This window comes from Sorex araneus, chromosome 5 (assembly GCF_027595985.1).
Source record: "Sorex araneus isolate mSorAra2 chromosome 5, mSorAra2.pri, whole genome shotgun sequence".
Classification (NCBI taxonomy): Eukaryota; Metazoa; Chordata; class Mammalia; order Eulipotyphla; family Soricidae; genus Sorex; species Sorex araneus.
The window spans coordinates 11,595,228-11,614,720 of NC_073306.1; the positions used below are offsets into that span (position 1 = coordinate 11,595,228).

At 50.9% G+C, this 19,493-nt stretch overlaps 1 protein-coding gene across 1 annotated transcript in view; it reads right to left on the minus strand.

Annotated features, from left to right (window-relative positions):
• Nucleotides 1-16,060: 16,060 nt before the first annotated feature.
• The window catches only part of CACHD1 (cache domain containing 1), a 247,408-nt gene continuing 243,975 nt past the window's right edge, over nucleotides 16,061-19,493 (minus strand). The window contains exon 27 of the mRNA XM_055138282.1: nucleotides 16,061-17,705. Coding sequence (XP_054994257.1) covers nucleotides 17,467-17,705 — 239 coding nt within the window. The 3' untranslated portion in view covers nucleotides 16,061-17,466. The remainder of the gene's footprint in view (nucleotides 17,706-19,493) is intronic.

Here is a 19,493-nt window from a genome sequence, read left to right on the forward strand (position 1 = left end):
TGGAAGTGCTCAGGACTTACTCCTGGGCTCTGCATTTAGCAATTACTCTGGCGGTGCTCAGAGGACCACGTGGGGTACCAGGAATCGAATCTGGGTTGGCCATGTGCAAGGCAAGCACCTCACCATTGGACTATCTCGCTGGCCCCCATCCATCTTGTTTTTAAAACCACAGTGTATAGGGCTGGAGCAATAGCACAGCGGGGAGGGTGTTTGCCTTGCTTGCTGCCGACCCGGGCTTGATTCCCAGCATCCCATATGGTCCCCTGAGCATCGCCAGGAGTAATTCCTGAGTGCAGAGCCAGGAGTAACCCCTGTGCATCACTGAGTATGACCCCCCAAAGCAAAATAACAACAACAACAACAAAACCAAAAAACACAGTGTGTTTCACTTTAAATTAGTCTCTGCTGAGGGGCTGGAGCGATAGCACAGCGGGTAGGGCGTTTTGCCTTACACTCGGCCGACCCGGGTTCTAATCCCACCCAGCATCCCATATGGTCCCCTGAGCACCGCCAGGGGTAATTCCTGAGTGAAGAGCCAGGAGTAACTCCTGTGCATCGCTGGGTGTGACCCCCCCAAAAAATTGGTCTCTGCTGAGATGGGAACTGGTTGTTTCCATTTCAACAAATGCCACAGTCAATACATTTGCCCAGTTTCCTTGAGCACACGTGGGTTTCTGCAGGCCACGTAGGAGAATTCCTGATTCTCTGTGCATATTTCAATGGGAACAGCTATTGTTCCAAAGCATCTACGCCAATTTACATACTCCTACAGAGCAGGTTATAAAACTTGGAATTTTTTGCCAATCTAGGGGTGAAAAATCTTGCCTCATTTTAATTTTAAATTAATTTCAGGAAGAAGATGGAGCATTTCTTCCTCTGATTCCTGGCTACTTCTGCCCTTTTTGGGGGTGGTGTTTTTTGAACAGTCCAGGGTTCAATCCCCGGCACATAGAAGGCTCCAAAAACATTGCTCCAGGAGTCACACCTGAACAGCTCTGGGTTTGGCCCCCAAATCCCAAAGAAATAAAACAATCGACAAAAGAAAGGCTTCCTCACACTGAGATACAAAGCACCATCTTCCTTCCTTTCATGGTTGAAAGGCTGGTTTGCCTGGACGTGTGGAATATGCTGATAAAGTTCTCATATTTTCTCCTACCTTTTTTGTCTGTTTGGGGGGGGGCAGAACATGTGGTACTGGGGGAGCAAGCGGGGCTCAGGCTAGGGCTCCCACATGCAGATCATGCCCGCCAGCTCCCAGAGCCATCTCCCTGCCCTCCCCTGAGCGTCTTTTTCTTCTTGGGGGTCACACCGTGTGATGCTCAGGGGTTACTCCTAGTTCTGTATTCAGGAATTACTCCTGGTGGTGCTTGTGGATCATAAGGGATGCTGGGGATCGAACCCGGGTTGGCCTCATGCAAGGCAAATGCCTTACCTGCTGCATATCGCTCCGGCCCAGCCCTGAGTTTTATTTGCTAGGTAGCATCTTTCTCTATTTTTCCAGTGCCGGAGGCTCCATGGAAAATGTGAAAGGGTCTTATTTTGTGACTTTGGTCCTTTTTCTTTTCTTTTTCCTTTCCTTTTCTTTCTTTTTTCTTTTTCATTTCTCTTTTGTTTGCTTTTTGGGTCACACCCAGCAATGCACAAGGGTTACTCCTGGCTCATGCACTCAGGAATTACTCCTAGCAGTGCTCGGGGGGGACCATATGGGATGCTGGGAATCGAACCTGGGTCTGCCCTGTGCAAGGCAAATGTTCTACCTGCTGTGCTATCATTTTAGCCCCACTTTGGTCCTTTTTGAATCACCTTAAATCCAGGCCAGGAAAAAAAATAATTTGTTTAATCAGTCATGATGTCGAAGTGCCTGCAGAGGGTGGGGCTCAAGTAGCAGCAGGAAGTAAGTGGGGTGCTGGGGTCCTCAAAGGGCTGCTCAGGGCAGGCTTTCCTAGAGGAGTAATCTTAAAGAGGAGTCATCTCTAGACCAAGAGTAAAAGGATCAAAGAGTGAAAGGAGTAAACCCGGGTCCTGGTGACATCATCCTGAGGACACAAGGGAGCGGGACCCAGAAGCAAAGCAGTTAAAGCAGGTAAACCGAGAAACAGGTTTTAATTGATCGGGTTTTGTTTGTTCGGGGCCACACCCAACTGTGCCTCAGAGTTTACTCCTGACTGAGTTCAGGGGTCACTCTTGCGGTGCTCGGGGGACTGGACTCCGGTCTGCTGCTCGCAGAGCAAGTGCCTTACCAGCCTCACCTGCCGAACTATCACTCTGGCCCCCAAAACAGATTTTTTTCCTGGAGGCACACAATCTAACTTTTAATTTTTTCATGGTCAGGACTCACTCCGGGCGATGCTCAGGGACCAAATGTGGTGCTGGGGACTGAGCCCACATAGCCTGGGGGCAAGGCAAGTGCCCTACCTCCTGTACTATCCCTCCAGTCCAACAGGTTTGAATTTTATGTCATTATTGTCTTTCTTATCATTGTTGGGCATTCTCAGGTTCCAGCAGCGCCCAGGATGTACGATTTGAGTTACATCTTCCACTTTCAATTTTACATTAAAAATAATAATGATAATAGGGGCTGGAGCGATAGCACAGTGGGTAAGGTATTTGTCTTGCACGAAGCCGATCTGGGTTCGATTCCCAGCATCCCATATGGTCCCCTGAGCACCGCCAGGAGTAATTCCTGAGTGCAGAGCCAGGAGTAACCCCTGTGCATCGCCGGGTGTGACCCAAAAAAGAAAAATAAATAAATAAATAAATAAATAAATAAAATAACTTAAGTCCAGGGATATGGTTTGGTGGCTGATGTGGCAGGAGAGAGGCTTTGAGTTCAAACCCAGGCACTGCTGCCGGGACCCCCAGCACCACAAGTCTGCAAGCCCTGGATGCTGGATGCTGTGACAGTGACAGCAGCAAAAGGGGGTGGAGGGGAGGAAGGCTAAAAGCAGAGGAAAAAAATTCTGACTTGAAATACATTACTTAAAAAGAAAATAACTCTGCCACAATGCAGCAATACTTCACACCCACTAGGTTGCTACTGTTAAAAAAATAAAAAGGAAAATAAGAGTGTTGGCACTCTAATTTTTGAGAAAAATAAGAATTTGTCTTCAGGACGGATGAGATTGTACGACGGAGCATCTGCTCTGGAAAACAGCCCGACAGTTCCTCAAGATGTTAACTGCGAAATCACTACCTGGCTAAACAACTCGGCCCTTTCAGTTCTCTACCCAAAGGAACGGGCTGGAGCGATAGCACAGGGGTAGGGCATTTGTCTTGCATGCGGCCGACCCAGGTTCGATTCCTTTGCCCCTCTCGGAGAGCCTGGCAAGCTACTGAGAGTATTGCACCCACACGGCAGAGCCTGGCAAGCTCCCCGTGGCGTATTGGATATGCCAAAAACAGTAACAAGTCTCACCCTGGAGTCGTTACTGGTGACTACTCGAGCAAATCAATGAACAACAGAATGACAGTAACAGTGACCCAAAGGAGCGGAAAGTGGCCTTCAAACAACTAAGACTTCATACGTGCCCCAAAGCAGGCACTCTTGCATAAGCGTCCGAAGATGGAAACGGGGCCAGAGAGAAAACAGAGTGGGTAGGACTTGCCTTGAACACAGCCAACCGAGGTTCGATCCCTGGCACCCCATATAGTCCTCTGAGCCCGCCAGGGGTGATCCCTGAGTGGAGAGCCAGGAGTAAGCCCTGAGCACCACTGGGTGTGGCTCCCCGCCAGCCAACACACAGGGGTGGAGAGACAGTACTGGAGTTGAGGTACTTAAGTACTGGGCTTTAGGTGCTTAAGTACTGGGGTTTAGGTGCTTACCTTGATTGCAGCTGCCCAGCCCGGATCAATCTCCAGCACTGTACGGTTTCCTGAGCACCACCAGGAGTGACCCCTAAGCACAGAGCCAAGGGGAGTCTTGAACTCAGCTGGGTGTGGCCCAACACTGCCAAAGATGGAGCCCACCCGAATGTCCACTAAGTGAGAATAAACAAGACGTGATCTCTCCGATGCTGCTGAGTTTCATCCAGCCACCAGGAGGAACCAGGCCCGGGGAGTGCCAGGCCGGGGATGAACTCTGATGAAGTAGTGAAAAGCCAGCCAGATGCTAAAGATTCCAGCTTGCATTTCTGTGAAATTTCAGACGAGGGAATCTCACTCGGAAAATCACATTGTTGGGCTTGGCGTCACATGTCCTAAAACCAAAATAATAGATTCACAAGGCACAGGATGACACGCAAATTTGTGAAGCATCCCATGTTAAAAAAAATAATAATAAAAATCACTTTATGGTTTTAGGGGACCCTGGAGAAAGGGGGTGCTGCCAAGACAAAGTTTCTGCAGGTGGTACAAAGATTGCAGAACTCAGGAGGATTATAATGGCTGCTGACACTGGGATAGACTGCACCTTCAAGTGGCAACTTTAAAAATGCTTAATTTTAGGGGTTGGAGAGCTGGGTCAATGGGCTGGCACACAGTTTGCATGTGAGAGCCCTGGGTTTGAACCTCAGCACCGCATGGTCCCCATCACACTGCTGGGGCGGTTTCCCCTCCACCCCCAGATATGAATAGAATTGATTAAAGTATATGACATAGACCTCAATAAAAGTCAGATCTCTTGGACCTCTCTGTAGAGGCTGATAAGAGGGAATGCAGATGTCTCCACGGGCCACGGGGACACCGTGGGCCCAGGGGAGAATGACCGTGCCTCAGAGAGAAGGGGCGAGAATCAGGCGGCTGGAATCACCTGGCGAATATCTCCTGACACTGTCCAGTGACCAGGTTGCATCTTTTTTTTTTTTTTATCACTATGTGGAAAGTTACAAAGTTCTCAGGTATATGTCTCAGTTATACCGTATTCAAACAGCCAGGTCGCATCTTGATCAAACAGATTTTAATGGCCGTGGGCCTCACACATGTCAAATGCTATACCCCTGAAATGTACCCCTTGCCCTGGAGGGTTAGAAAGAAGAGGAGCAGGAAGGACGGGGTGCAGGGGGAGAAGCTCTCCCACACCACAGCGGGCGTCACAGACCCAGACGCGCTGTCTCGCATGGGGACAAATGCGAGGGCGGCCCAGGCCTTGGGCGGACACTACAGATTTGGAACAGTCAGTCCAGAAAGATGGAGAAACATCGCAGACCTCTGTGGGTAAGGCCCGGTGAAGACCAGTTTGCAGCTGTGAGGAGGGGACAGCTGAGTGCCTGAGGCTCGAGAAGGGATTGAGCCGGAGAAGAGGCAGCTTCAGTGCAGCTGGACCCAGAGTGAGGGCGTGTGGCAGCGGCAAGATGGACGAGAAGGGTATGAAAAAAGGCAGGACGGAGACGGAGAAAGAGGACACTGGGGAACGCGGGTGCTCGGCACACAGAGCCTGAGTACCAGCAGGAATGACCCCTGAGCACAAAGGCAGGAGTAGCGCCTGGAGACTGCTAGGTGTGACCCATCCTCTCGACCTCCAGATGGTGATGTCTCAGGGCTGGAGCAATAGCACAGCGGGTAGGGAGTTTGCCTTGCACTCGGCTGACCCGGGTTCGATTCCCAGCATCCCATAGGGTCCCCTGAGCACCGCCAGGGGTAATTCCTGAGTGCAGAGTCAGTAGTGACTCCTGTGCATTGCCGGTATGACCCCCCACCCCACCCCCCCAAAAAAAGAAAAGAAAAACAGATGGTGATGTCTCTGGACAAAGACGAGGTGAGTGATCAAGAGAGGATGAAGGGAAACTGCTGGACCCTTCCCTGGAGACCGGGCAAGAGCACAACCCAGGTCTGAATGAAGGCTGGCCAGAAGGTAGGAAAGTCGGGGCAGGGTAGCTGTTCTCTACGAGCACGAGGCTGGAATAAGAATTGAGGAACAACCCTGGTGGGTATAGCGTTACATAAAGCACTTTCCTCCAGCGGTACCAGAAATAGGAGGAGAACAGAGGGGAGGAAATACAAGATGTCATGTAAGAAGGAAGATTTGAAAACCTGCCATGCTATGCTCCTGCTCTAAGAGAAACGCTATTTAAAAGCTCATTGGACACGCAACTGTTTACCTCAGCCAACAGGGATTCTGTTTGCTGTCGGAGGGTTGCGTTTAAAAAAAATCTTGGAAGTGAAATGGCTTTTATTTAAAGGAATTTAGAGAGATGTCAGAGAGAGAGAGAGAGAGGGTGGGTGGGTGTTCAAGAGAGAGTACAGGCTTCTCCGGAGGGAGAAAGCAGAGGAAAGAGAGAGAGTTGTGTTCAAGAGAAAACACAGACACAGAAGAAGTATTCAATGTTTTGGGAAGGAGATTATATATAATTTCTCCAAATTGTAGTGGCCTGAAGGAGGTCTGTACTCATCCTGTAAATTATAATAAATATAGGTAACCTAGATACTAAAACTATATTTTTAGGGCTTAGATATAGAAACTCCAAGAGGGACGGAGGAACCAAACCCAGGCCGGCCGCGTGCAAGGCAAACGCCCTACCCGCTGTGCTATTGCTCCAGTCCGTATTATGTATTATTTAATACACAATACAAGATATGTTATTAAAAGGTGAGCTCAGGGTGCAAACAAGGCACATGCCCCTTGCTCCTGCTTCAGCCTGCACATAGCAGAGGGGACAATCACAAGCTCTGCCATTAACCTGTCTTCAACGGGCCACTATGCCAGCTGCTAATTGCATGCATCCCCAGACACATCCCTCTGGACCTCAGTACATCAAACCTCAAGCGGGACAATGGGGTCTTTGCCGAGACTTTGTTTGATGACCCAGACTCCTTCCTCCAGCCAGCACAGGAGAAACTCCTTTCTTCCTCTGCCCCTCTCGGAGAGCCTGGCAAGCTACCGAGAGTATCCCGCCTGCACGGCAGAGCCTGGCAAGCTCCCCGTGGCGTATTGGATATGCCAAGAACAGTAACAACAAGTCTCACAATGAGAGAAGTTACTGGTGCCCGCTCGAACAAATCGATGAACAACAAACAGGACGACAGTGCTACAGATATAGAAACTACGTTCATGATGTTTTGGATACTGTGTCTCAAGGAATAAATGTTATCCTTGGTGAACACAGCAACACTGAAGGAGGCTTTCTTTCTCATCTTCGAGATATGCAAAGTGCCCACTCGGAGAATAAGATGAATACTATCCTGACAGAAAGAGACAGAGACCTTCTTCATGTAATATAACACACACAGGAACAATTGAATGACACGGTCTACAATTTGATTGGCTCTCAACTTCACTGCACAACAAAATGGTGCCGTTGGTGCTCTGGGAGAATGTCTCAGGTGGACACTGTGATCGCAGTGTAGTATATATAGATATTGAACTACAAAACTACATCTGCAACTTACACAAGTTTATAAGTTAATGTTTCTTCAAAACATTTTCATTTTCATTTTTGTTAATTTTTGCCAAGTGTTCTATAGTTCATAAACACTACCATGAAAGAGCAAATGTTGATTGTGACACCAAATGAAACAATACAATAAAAGTATATTTTCTTTATAATAACTAGTAAAGATTGACTAGAATCTGGCATTCTTGGGAAGTAACAACAATCCTCTTTGCTATTGTATGGGCCCAGTCCATCGCTAAGTGTGACCGGCCCCCCAAAAGATTTATTTTTAGACTTCTAGACAGTAGCTTCTAGAAAGTGATAATTTCTTGGGGGGGAGTTGGGGGAGGGATTGTTTAGATCACATCTGGCGATGGCCAGGGGTTACTCCTGGCTTTGACTTAGGAGTCACCCCTGGCAGTGCTCAGGGGACCACATGGGATGCCGGGAATCAAATTCAGGTCTACCAAGTGCAAAGCAAGCACTCTACCCACTATACTATCTCTAAAGCCCAGATAACTCCTTTTACTATATTTCTGTTCCTGTATCACTAAAATTCTACCTAAATTTCAGAATCAGGATGACATTTATCAGAATAAGGCATTGTACTTTTTAGGTTTGTTTTTTTTTTTAAGATACATGGCCATCTTTCGTATAACCTGCTTTATTGACTCTTGGGATAACTAGCCTGTAATGGTCCTATATATTTAACATGCATTGCACAATGTAATGCATATCATAATACCTCCTGCCGACACCAGATAATCTCCTCATCGGCCACCCTCCAGAACTCACGGCTGCTTATCCCAGAAGGGAGCATAAATTGAGGCTCCCATAACCATGTCACCAGACTCCGCACCAGGCTGTTTCCACTTGGGGCGCCCCAGAGGGGGGCGGGTGAGAGCCCTCCCTGCCCCAAGGGACCCAGCCCTGGCAGCTGACCTCCACTGGACCGCTCGCAACCACTCGACACATCATAGACTCTCTCTACCCATTTTCCATAAAATCATATATATATATATATATATATATATATATATATATATATATACCTCTTGGAGAGCCCGGCAAGTTACTGAAAATATCCTGCCCGCATGGCAGAGCCTGGCAAGCTCCCCGTGGCGTATTCGGTATGCCAAAAACAGTAACAATAACAGGCCTCATTCCCCTAATGCTGAAAGAGCCTCCAATCATTGGGAAAGATGAGTAAGGAGAGGCTGGTAAAATTTCAGGGCTGGGATGTATGGAGACATTACTGGAGCTCACTCGAGTAAATCGATAAACAACGGGATGACAGTGACACAGTGACAGATATAGAAACTATGTTTGAGGGAGTTAAAGATTTTTTTTTTTTTTTGCTTTTTGGGTCACACCCAGCGATGCTCAGGGGTTACTCCTGGCTCTGCCCTCAGGAATTGCTCCTGGCAGTGCTTGGGGGACCATATGGGATGCCGGGGATCGAACCCGGGTCGGCCGCGTGCAAGGCAAACGCCCTCCCCGCTGTGCTATCACTCTGGCCCTCTTTCTTTCTTTCTTTCTTTCTTTCTTTTTTTTTTTTTTTTGCTTTTTGGGTCACACCCAGCGATGCTCAGGGGTTACTCCTGGCTTTGCACTCAGGAATTACTCCTGGCGGTGCTTGGGGGACCATATGGGATGCCGGGGATCGAACCCGGGTCGGCCGCGTGCAAGGCAAACGCCCTACCCGCTGTGCTATCGCTCCGGCCCCCTCTTTCTTTCTTTCTTTCTTTCTTTCTTTCTTTCTTTCTTTCTTTCTTTCTTTCTTTCTTTCTTTCTTTCTTTCTTTCTTTCTTTCTTTCTTTCTTCCTTCCTTCCTTCCTTCCTTCCTTCCTTTCTTCCTTCCTTCCTTTCTTTCTTTCTCTATCTTTCTTTCTTTCTTTTTTTTTAAAAAGGTTTTAATGTCAGAGATAGATTAAAAAGCTCCCAAAACATGGAGCTAGAGAAATAGTACAACAATGAAGGTGCTTGCCTTGCACACAGCTGACCTGGGTTCGATCCCCAGCACAACACAGGGTCTCCTGCACCTGCCAAGAGTGATCCCTGAGCACAGAGCCAGGAGTCAGCCCTGAGCACTACCGAATGTGGCCCCTCCAAACAAAAAACAAAAATCAAAAAAGCTCCCAAAACATGTAATCTTGTACTCACTGTTAGCATAACAGTGTAAAAAAAATTTACACTAAAGTTGATTGAACAACTTAGGTTGGGGAGAAATCAACTGTGTAGAAAACAGAATTATCTGTAACCGGTAACAGGTGATCTACTGTTACAGGTCCTACAGTGACACTCTCACGACTTGACTGTTTCAACAGACGCTTCAGGCCCGGCCAGTGGAAGAGTAACATGCAGGAGCATCTCAGAAGGAATAAGGATGCAGCCCTGTTCTTAGAAAGCTGCAGTCACGTGATGGTGCCCCTGAGCACTGAGCCAGGACAGAGGCTGACGTGAGCACCTCGGGAGGTGTGAGGGGCCTGACGCCCTTGGATCAGGCAGAGGAAAGGGAAACTGAGCCTCCCATGGACCTGATCACTGAAGTCATATTTGCATTGAGACGTTCTGGGTGAGGGGAGATGTGATTACTCCAAAGGGTAAAAGAAAACACAGCACTGTAGTAGCATTGTCGTCCCGTTGCTCGAGCGGGCTCCAGTAACGTCTCCATGTGAGACTTGTTGTTACTGTTTTTGGCATATCGAATACGCCACGAGTAGCTTGCCAGGCTCTGCCGTGTGGGCAGGATACCCTTGGTAGCTTCCTGGGCTCTCCAAAAGGGACGGAGGAATTGAACTCAGGTTGGTCGTGTGCAAGGCAAACGCCCTACCCGCTGTGCTATCGCTCCAGCCCAAGAAAACATAATTAAAAAAGCACGAATGCATTTTCGGCCAGACAAGGAAATTCTAGGGGCTGGAGAGATAGTACAGAAGTGAAGGTGTCTGTCTTGCACAAAGTTGACCTGGGGTTGATCCCCAGGAACCCTCACTGGGTATGCCCCCCCTACCCCAGATAAACTAAAAAAAAAATCTGAGTTGCCCCTTTGCCTTTTGTTTTACTTGTGGGGGCAGGAAGGGCTGGGTCTCACACTCAGGTCTGAGGCATGCACGCAAGGCATGATGCTTGCCTCGTTGCGGGCTAGAAAATTTTGCTCCTTAGGACACCAAGAACCAATCTGTAGGCTGTTATGTTCTGTGAAACAAGGCAGAGAAAGACGAATACTCCGGTTTCCCTTACCTCGAAGACTTGTTTGCTTCTGAATCACACCTGGCTGTACTCAGGGCGTCCTCCTCCTGCTTCGGTCGCTTCGAGAGTCTCTTTTCATCAAACACTTTAAACGTTATCGGCCTCTTCACCTGTCAGCTAGAGCCCATAAAGCAGCACAAGAGCACAGCCTGGGCACAGAAGAACCACGCAACACGGTGCCAGGAGACCGCTGGCTGGAGCCGGAGCAGATCTCCGGGGGACAGTGGGGCGGGTTCTGTCTGCAGGAGAGGCCGGGGCACGCTGCTCAGAGGGACGTGGGCTGAGCGGTAAGGCGAAAGGGCAGGGGGCCGAGCAGAGGGCTCGGAGGGCCTGAGCACCTGCCGGGCTTGCAGGGGGCCCTGGGGCTGATCCCTGGCAGCCCAGAGCACCGCTGGGAGTGGGCCCTGAGAGGTACGCAGCGCTGGTGGATCAGGACAGGGATACTGCACTTTCCTGGCATGGGGCTGGCCCCAGTTTGGTCCTTGAGCACAGGGCCAGGAGTAAGTCCTCACCCCACCCAAAGTCAAGTGGACAATATGAATTTTTTTTTTTAAGGGGGCAATAGATGGGGCTGGAGCCATAGCACAGCGGGTAAGGCGTGGCCGACCTGGGTTCGAATCCCAGCATCCCATAAGGTCCCCTGAGCATCACCAGGGGTAATTCCTGAGTGCATGAGCCAGGAGTAACCCCTGTGCATCGCTGGGTATGACCCAAAAAGCCAAAAAGAAAAAAAGGAGCAATAGTTCAGAGGGGAGGGCGCTTGCCTTGCACGTGGCCAACCTGAGCTCCATCTCAGGCACCCCTGAGCACTGCCAGAAATGACCCCTAAGTGCAGAGTGGGAAGTGACCCCTGAGCATTGCCAGGTGTGTTCCCAAAATGGGTTGAGGGTCTGGAGCAACAGTAGAGCACTGGGAGGCTGTTTGACTTGCACACAGCTGACCAGGGTTCCATCCCCACCACCCCATAACGGCTCCCTGAGCACTGCCAGAAACTATCCCAAAGCACAGAGCCAGGAGTCAGCCCTGCGCACTGCTGGGTGTTGTTCAAACCCCTCCCCCCAGAAAAAGGAGCGAGGGGGTGGCACGCCTATCACATCCTCGGCCCCTGAGTGACCCCCACACGTCACTGGGTGCAGCCCCGGAGGGCCTCACTGTCCAGCACGGCATCCTCATGTCTCAGCACTGCCCTTCTGGGACTGGCCCTCAGGGTCCCCCCACACCAATATCCCTACAAACATGAAAAGTTCTTAAGCGGGGTTGACCAGTTGGCCCTACACCCAACACTCAGTTGGGCCACGGAGCTGGGGCTACCTCTAGCCACGCCCCCCTGCCCGGCCCTCCACTGCTGCTCTCCAGTCCCGATGCTGTACCCCAACTCTTCCCGCTTGCCTCCCCAGCGAGTCGTATCCCCAACGACATGAGTGTCAGGCCAGGAAAGGCCGGTGCCACCGCGCTCCACCAGCAACCAAGCCCGGCTCTTTCTGCTCCCAAGGGTGCTCCCGGTGCCGTGCACTCCCCTCACCCCCCAGCCTGGGGGTCCCTCCGAACTCTTCATGCTTCTGACTCTCATTTCCATGTTTGTTCCTCCTGGGAATATACCCCAGGGGTCCAAAATCACACAGCAGGAACACCATCGGCACTCCTATGTTCACTGCAGCACTGTTCACCATAACCAGAATCTGGAAACCACCTGAGTGCCCGAGAACAGACGAATGGATAAAGACACTATGGCATATCTACACAGTGGAATACTAGGCTGTCAGGAAAAAATGAAGTCATGAAATTTGCTTATTAACGAATGGACATGGAGAGTATCATGCTGAGTGAAATGAGTCAGAAGGAGAGCGACAGATATGGAATGACTGCATTTAGTTGTGGTATATAAAAATATATAGATATAATAGAAGAGAATATCCATGGCCAGGGAAAACAGGTGTTAGGAGGACTGGTCAGTGGTTGGAACTAACCACAAGTGTGTGTGGGGCTGAGGGTAGGTCAGGTAGAGAAGAGACCACTGTGACAATAATAGCTGGGAATGATCACGCTGGACAAGAGCTGAGGGTTAAAAGTAGGTAGAGGGATATTCTGGATAAACTTTCAGTATCAATATTGTGAACCACAATGCCCAAGAGGAGAGAGAGAGAGGAGAGAGAGAGAGAGGAGAGAGAGAGAGAATCACCTGCCATAGAGGCAGGTGGGGGATGGGGCGGGAGGGACCCTGGGGACGCTGGTGCTGGGAAATGTGCACTGGTGGAGGGATGGGTGTTGGAGCACTGTGTGACTGAAATCCAGTCATGAACAGCTTTGTAAGGGTCTATCTCACAGCAATTCAATAAAAAACGTTTTTTTTTTAATTGTTTGTTTTTAAAAAGATTCACCGGTTGTGGCCCCAACCATTCCCGTCCCAACAAAATAAAAGGGGGGCTGAAGACAGAACTTGAAGCCGTATTTCTTCTAACGGGGATGCTCTAACCATGGACTCATGAGGAACGTGAGAAATTCAGCTCTGAAGTGGTCCACCACCCTCCAAAGCCCAAGGCCAGAGGGAAGACCAGGGGAAGGAAGGCTCGGAGGACAGCGACCTGCTCACAGGTGACAGGTGACAAGCAGGGGCACATCGGGAGAACCCGCACCTGTGGAACTAAAGTCTTGGAGCTCTGATCATTGTATGACTAAAATGCAAGCATGAAAGTTTGTAACTGTATCTCAACGTGATTCAATAAAAAAATATCACCAGAACATAGTATGAGACTAAGACCTAAGGAGAATAGAAACAAGGGCCAGGAAGACTGGGCCACAGTCGGAAGCTTGCCACAAGCATGGGAGGAGGGCAGGTAGGATAGAGAAGTGGCCACTATGACAATTCCAGTTGGACATGATCACTCTGGACAAGAACTGAGGGCTGAAAGGAGGTAAAGGGATATATAAATGATAGCTTTGAGAGAGAGAGAGAGAGGGAGAGAGAAAGAGGGAGGGAGAGAGAGAGGGATTGAGGGAAGGAGAGAGAGAGGGAGGGGAAGGAAAATAGTGCTGTTGGTCATAGAGGAAGGCTTGGGGAGGTGGGGACATTGGTGGTGGGACATATACACTGGAGATGGGATGATGGGATGGTCTTTGGAACATTGTATAACTGAAATCCAATCGTAGACAAGTTTGTAACTATGTATCTCATGTTGATACAATTAAAAAAATAAATTAAAATCAATAAATCAAATCTTGGAGCTCAAGCTTGGATTCTACTGACTCTTTCAGTACCTTTGGGTTTGGCTTTGTCTCAGGGGCACCTACCGATGCTCAGGGGTTCCTCCTGGCTCTGCACTCAGGGATCACTCCTGGCGGTGCTCAGGGGACCATATGGGTGCCAGGGATCGAACCCTGGCCGGCCAACGACATATCACATTTCAAAAAGACCAAGTACTGCTGACTTGAAGGATGGAGAGGAGACAGGTCAAGATGGCCGAGGGAGGGCAGAAACACCGGGAAAACCTCCGATGTGTGTCTCTGGGTCTTAATAAGCCACGTGAGCTATTAAACAGACCATCCTGCAGTCACACATCACCACCGCCGACATCTACCTTTCAACTCGAGTCACTTAAAGCTGAATCAGAAGGGAAAATTCTGAGCACAGCGTTGTCTGTCTTTCAGCCAGGAAAATCACCCTTCCTCTCTTTAGCAACAGACCCAGAAGCGAGCGGGCCGGGCTGCTGGGGTTTGATTATTCTACCAGATGGACATTCAAAACAATCCTCGTCACTGGCGTGATCCCGGGCCACGGGGGAAGGCGCTCGAGTGACGCTTTGACATTTCTTGCCACATCGAACCCACTGCGACATGCAGAGTAAAACTTCCTGGAAAAATCCGAGAGTTACCATCCAAGTTTCCAAAACGAATTGAACAAAAGGCGCAGGGATGGCAGGGCTGGAGGGACCTGGGTTCAGTAACTACGCATCCGCGGGGCTGAAGGAATCACAGTGGATTTTGGGTTTTGGTTTTTTTTTTCTTTTTGGGTCACACCCAGTGATGCACAGGGGTTACTCCTGGCTCTGCACTCAGGAATTACTCCTGGGATGCTGGGAATCGAACCCGGGTCGGCTGCATGCAAGGCAAACGCCCTACCCGCTGTGCTATTGCTCCAGCCCCAGGAATCACAGTGGAGCCCCGAGAAAAAGTCTGCCTAGACCCACCTGTCTCCTCGAGCACTGCTGGGAGTGGCCGCTGAGCATCGAGCCGGGGGCAAACTCAGAGCACTCCAGTGGCCCAAATACCAACCCTCACCCCCAGAAAGAAAAAATAAAACACCCAATAAATGACTCTAAAAACTCCCTTAACTGGGACGACCTGTACTCTGGGGCTGTGGAGTGCAGTGACCTGACCCAGGCACTGTGAGTCTGACCCTCCAGACCAGGATAGAAGTGACCGACCCTCCACGGCCCAAAGCGAGGGTCTATTGTGAGTAGAAGTCCTCCAAGGAGCCTCCATAGCTGATTGTTTTGGGGTCACACCTGGCAGTGCTCAGGGCTTACTCCTGGCTCAGGGGACCACGTTGGCTGCGTATAAGGCAAGTGCCCTACCTGCTGACTCTCGATCACTCCTGCCCCAACATCCGGTTATTTAGGCCCAGGTTCTGTGAGTCTGTTCTCAAGAACACCCAAATTCTCTGGCTTAGAAGGGGCCCCAACCCTCCAGGGTGATACGAGGCAGCTGTAGAGAATCCTTGAGTCACTGAGACACACCCTGCAGTGCTCAGGGATCACTCCTGCAGGAATAGGGGGACCCTCGGGGGTACCTGGGCTGGCTGGCTGCATGCCAGACAGGAACCTTACCTGCTGTACTATCTCTCTGGCCCCACATCCCAAACATTTTAAGAGGTGTTTTCTTTTTGCTTTTTGCTTTTCATAACTCAGAGACGCAGAGGGGTCACTTCTGGCTCTGCACTCAGGAATTACTTCTGGCAGTGCTCAGGGGACCCTATGGGATGCTGGGAATCGAACCCGGGTCAGCCGCATGCAAGGGAAATGCCCTCCCTGCTGTGCTATCGCGCCAGCTCCCAAGAGATGTTTTCTTAAACCTTCTCGTCTTACCTTGACTTGCGCGTGAAGAAGGCCCCGAGGTTGACTCTGCTCCAGGGTGCTACTTTCCCCAGTAGTGCTCAGGAGGCCGACACCATGCGAGGGCCGAAGGATGCAGGGCGGCACCCAGCAATGCTGGTGCCAGGGAGCTAGCCAAAGTTGGCGCATGCACCCTAAACTCTGTTCTACCTCACTCACCTCACATTCTAATTTTTTTTTTTTTTTAAATATAAGGACCGCACCTGAGCTAGGAGTCACGCAGGACCCTGAGCTTGTGAGGCAGAGTTTGTATTCCCTGAGCTCCTTCCGCTTTGCTCGTCACCGTGGAATGGAAAGGAAGGTTAGTTCCCAGCTCAGGTGATTACAAGATGAATGCAGTTCGCCTTGGGGCCGAGAAGGGGACATTAATAAATCACGGTGACCGCTAAATCCGTCCGTTCATAGTTTATTTCACTAGACTGAAATTTTATACATAGTAGGAAGGGGTTTCTGAGAGCACACAGCTGACTTCCTGTACTGCCGAGAAACCAATTGTTTTTTACATGATACGGTAATACCCTACCATTAAAATATTATTCAGTGACTTCCCTCCCCCACCCCAACTACATAGAAACAGCGATTTACCACACACACGGTGCAAGAAGGTCTTTATAACATATTTGAACCACAAGGTGTGAATCTAGGATACATCACTGTAATGAAAACACTACTTTAAAATTACAATGCCCACGGCACGGACTCCGTCCCCCTCTGCACACCTTCACAAAGCAGCGGGGGTCGGGAACTTCTGGGATTAAATGGCAGCAGCTTTCAGCTACGATTTCAAAAGAAATCTTTAAGAATCTAAGTTTCAAATTTTAAAAACTTCCCGGTCGCGTTCAACATTCTCAGAATCAACATGGGCCATTTGACCCTTTAGAAGTCTCTAACGCCTGGAGAATGCGCCCCAGTCTCCCTGAGCTGGAAGGCTGGGTGGGAGGGGGGACGTTATTACAATATTAGGTTTCGTGGAAACCCAAGCAAAGAGTTGGAAGGCGAGTGGAAATGAGATTTTAAAAGAAACAGACGTTCCTTTAAACAAAACAAAATTAAAATCACAACAAAAAACTTGGGCTTCTTGGCCCTTCCCCACCTCTGACGAAGACCAAAAAAAAAAAAAAACAAAACCTCATTTAGCCAAAACGGTGTTTGCATGAGTTTAGCAAAATGGTCTGGAGAAAATGGACTCAAACGTTTAAGGAGGAGCGGAGTGAGCGTTCGAACGTCCCCACGGTGCGGGGCAGGCCGTGGGGCGAGACGGGTGGGTTGGGTGGGTGGCCAGGGGGACACAGGTTAATCATCACATCGTCACACTCGGAACCACGCGGGGTCCCTGCGGGGGTACGGGGAGATGGGCGGGACCACTGCGTGCAGCCTTCCGCCGCCCCCCCCCCAAGTCTTGAGAGTGAAAGTTCAATAAATAGTAGAAAAATAATCCTTTACTTAGAAATTTCGAGATGCGTCATTTCGAGCTTAACACGAGTTCCAAACAGCACGTGGGGTGCAGGGATGCTGCAAGGGGCATGCACCAACCTTCAGCCCCGGGAGGGCAGGTTTCAGGGGGGCTGGGGGCGCTGACGCTTCCCCTTGCTTGGAGCACTCCGGGGGCGCAGCTGGGCTGAGCCGCTGTCTCCTGCAGCAGCGTCCGTCTGGGGTGCCCCTCCGTGCGGGGGTGCCAGGGGGCTGGTGGCCTCTCTGGGCTCAGAACCTGGGGCCCCCCCGCCGGGAGGGTAGCGCGTCTCTTGGCCCTGGACCCGGCTGCGGCCCCGGCGGGACGATGCTCCCGGCGCCCGCTGGGGGCGCTAACACTCCGCGTCCACCGTGTGCACCGTCACGGCCGCCTGCAGGTGATGGCTGTGGTGCACCGTGGGGTGGTGCAGGCGGTAGTGGTGGTACTTGTGGCTGAGCAGGGCGGCCGTCTGCGGCGGCGTGTCCAGGTCCAAGTCCTCCTCGTGGTTGCCCACGTCCACCCCCGCCGACAAGGGGTCGCTGTTGCACGGCGCGTTCTCGCTGTCCTCCTGCGGGCTCATGGTGCTGTAGCCTGCCAGGGGTGGGGAGAGAGGGGGCGGCTCAGCGCGGCTCCGCGACCCCCTGCACGGGGCCCTGGGGTCTGGGGGGGAGGGGACGGCACCCCGGGAGGTCCTTCTCTCCTGCGGATGGATTCGCAACAGCTACATCAACGTGTATGCAGATACACGTTTTTCGAGACAAGAGAAGAAAAACAGATGCAAGTAGCACCCTCGCCTTCATCCTAGCCCATTGAGACCCCCCAAACCTCACCTCCAGCCCACTGGGTCCACAGATGCTGGCTCAGCCACACTTTCTGCTGTTACTTATTTAGGATTTTCAGGACTTACTCTGGGCCGACTCCTGACTCAGCTCAGAGAACCATATGGGGTGCGGGGCGGGCGGTCAAGCCAGTCATGCCTTCCCTCTTGTACTAATCTGGCTCCAAAACTTATGTTTTTTCCTTCTTTTTTTTTTCTTTTTGGGTCACACCCAGCGATGCTCAGGGGTTACTCCTGGCTCCGCACTCAGGAATGACTCCTGGCGGTGCTCAGGGGACCATATGGGATGCCGGGGATCGAACCTGGGTCCGCCACGTGCAAGGTAAATGCCCTACCCGCTGTGCTATATCACTCTGGCCCCCAAAACGTATTCATGTTTTGGGGTCACTCCTGACAGTGCTCTGGGGACATGCAGTCCTGAGAAAATGCCCTCGCTGACCAAAGAAAGCCTTCCCAGGAACCCTGGCAGGTTGTTAAATATTTCAGACATTGAGACGGAGTGATAGTACAGTGGGTAGGGCGCTGGCCTTGCACGTGGCCAACGGAGGTTTGATCCCCAGCACCCCAAATGGACCGCCAAGCCCACCAGGAGTGATCACTGAGCACAGACCCAGCAGAAAGCCCCGAGCAGCACTGCCAGCTGTGACCTCCAAACGAGCAAACACACAGCCCCGAGTGACAGTCCCTTAATATTTCCGCCGCATCGACAGAGCGCGGTGGCCCTGCCCCGGTGTGTGGCGGGAGTCGCGTGGAGCCTCGGAGCTGACGTGCACGCAGACCTGCCGAGCAGGAGCGGCCTGTGGTCGAGGATATCGGCTCTGAGCAAACACTAGAGGCAGCTTTGCGTCCTCCAGGAAGCAGGTCTCCAGTGAGATGTATTTCCACTAGTCCAACCCAACATGCCTACCCTGGAGCCCTCCCCCCAGATGGGAGCGGGACGGTTGCCACAGACGCCTGCAAAAACCATCAGGGGCAGGGCTGGACCTATAGTGGGTAGGGCATTTGTCTTGCACGAGGTGGACCCGGGTTCGATTCCCAGCATCCCATAGGGCCCCCCTAGCACCGTCAGGAGTAATTCCGAGTGCAAAGCTAGGAATAACCCCTGTGCATCGCTGTGTGTGACCCAAAAAGCAAAAATAAAACAAAACAAAATGTCACATCAGGGGGTTAGAAAATGAAAAAGGGCCAGAGAGATGGCCCAGTGGGCAGGGTGCTTACCTTGCAGGCAGCCAAGCGAGGTTTAATCCCTAGCCTCCTATATGGCCCCCTGAGCCCCGCCAGGAGTGATACCTGAGCACACACTGGGTATGGCGCGAAAACCAATCAAACAACAACAACAACAATAATAACAACAAAAGCCAAACAACAAAAACCCCAAACTAGTGTAAGCACAGCCCGAGACAATTATCCGTGTATGGCAGACCAGTTTGGGCTGCAGGGACACTTGTGTGCAGGATTGGAGATGTCATTTTTCCAGAAGGATTTTACAAACCCAGCACGAAACAGATTCCCGAAGTGAGGCTGAGTCCCCCGCGGCTACT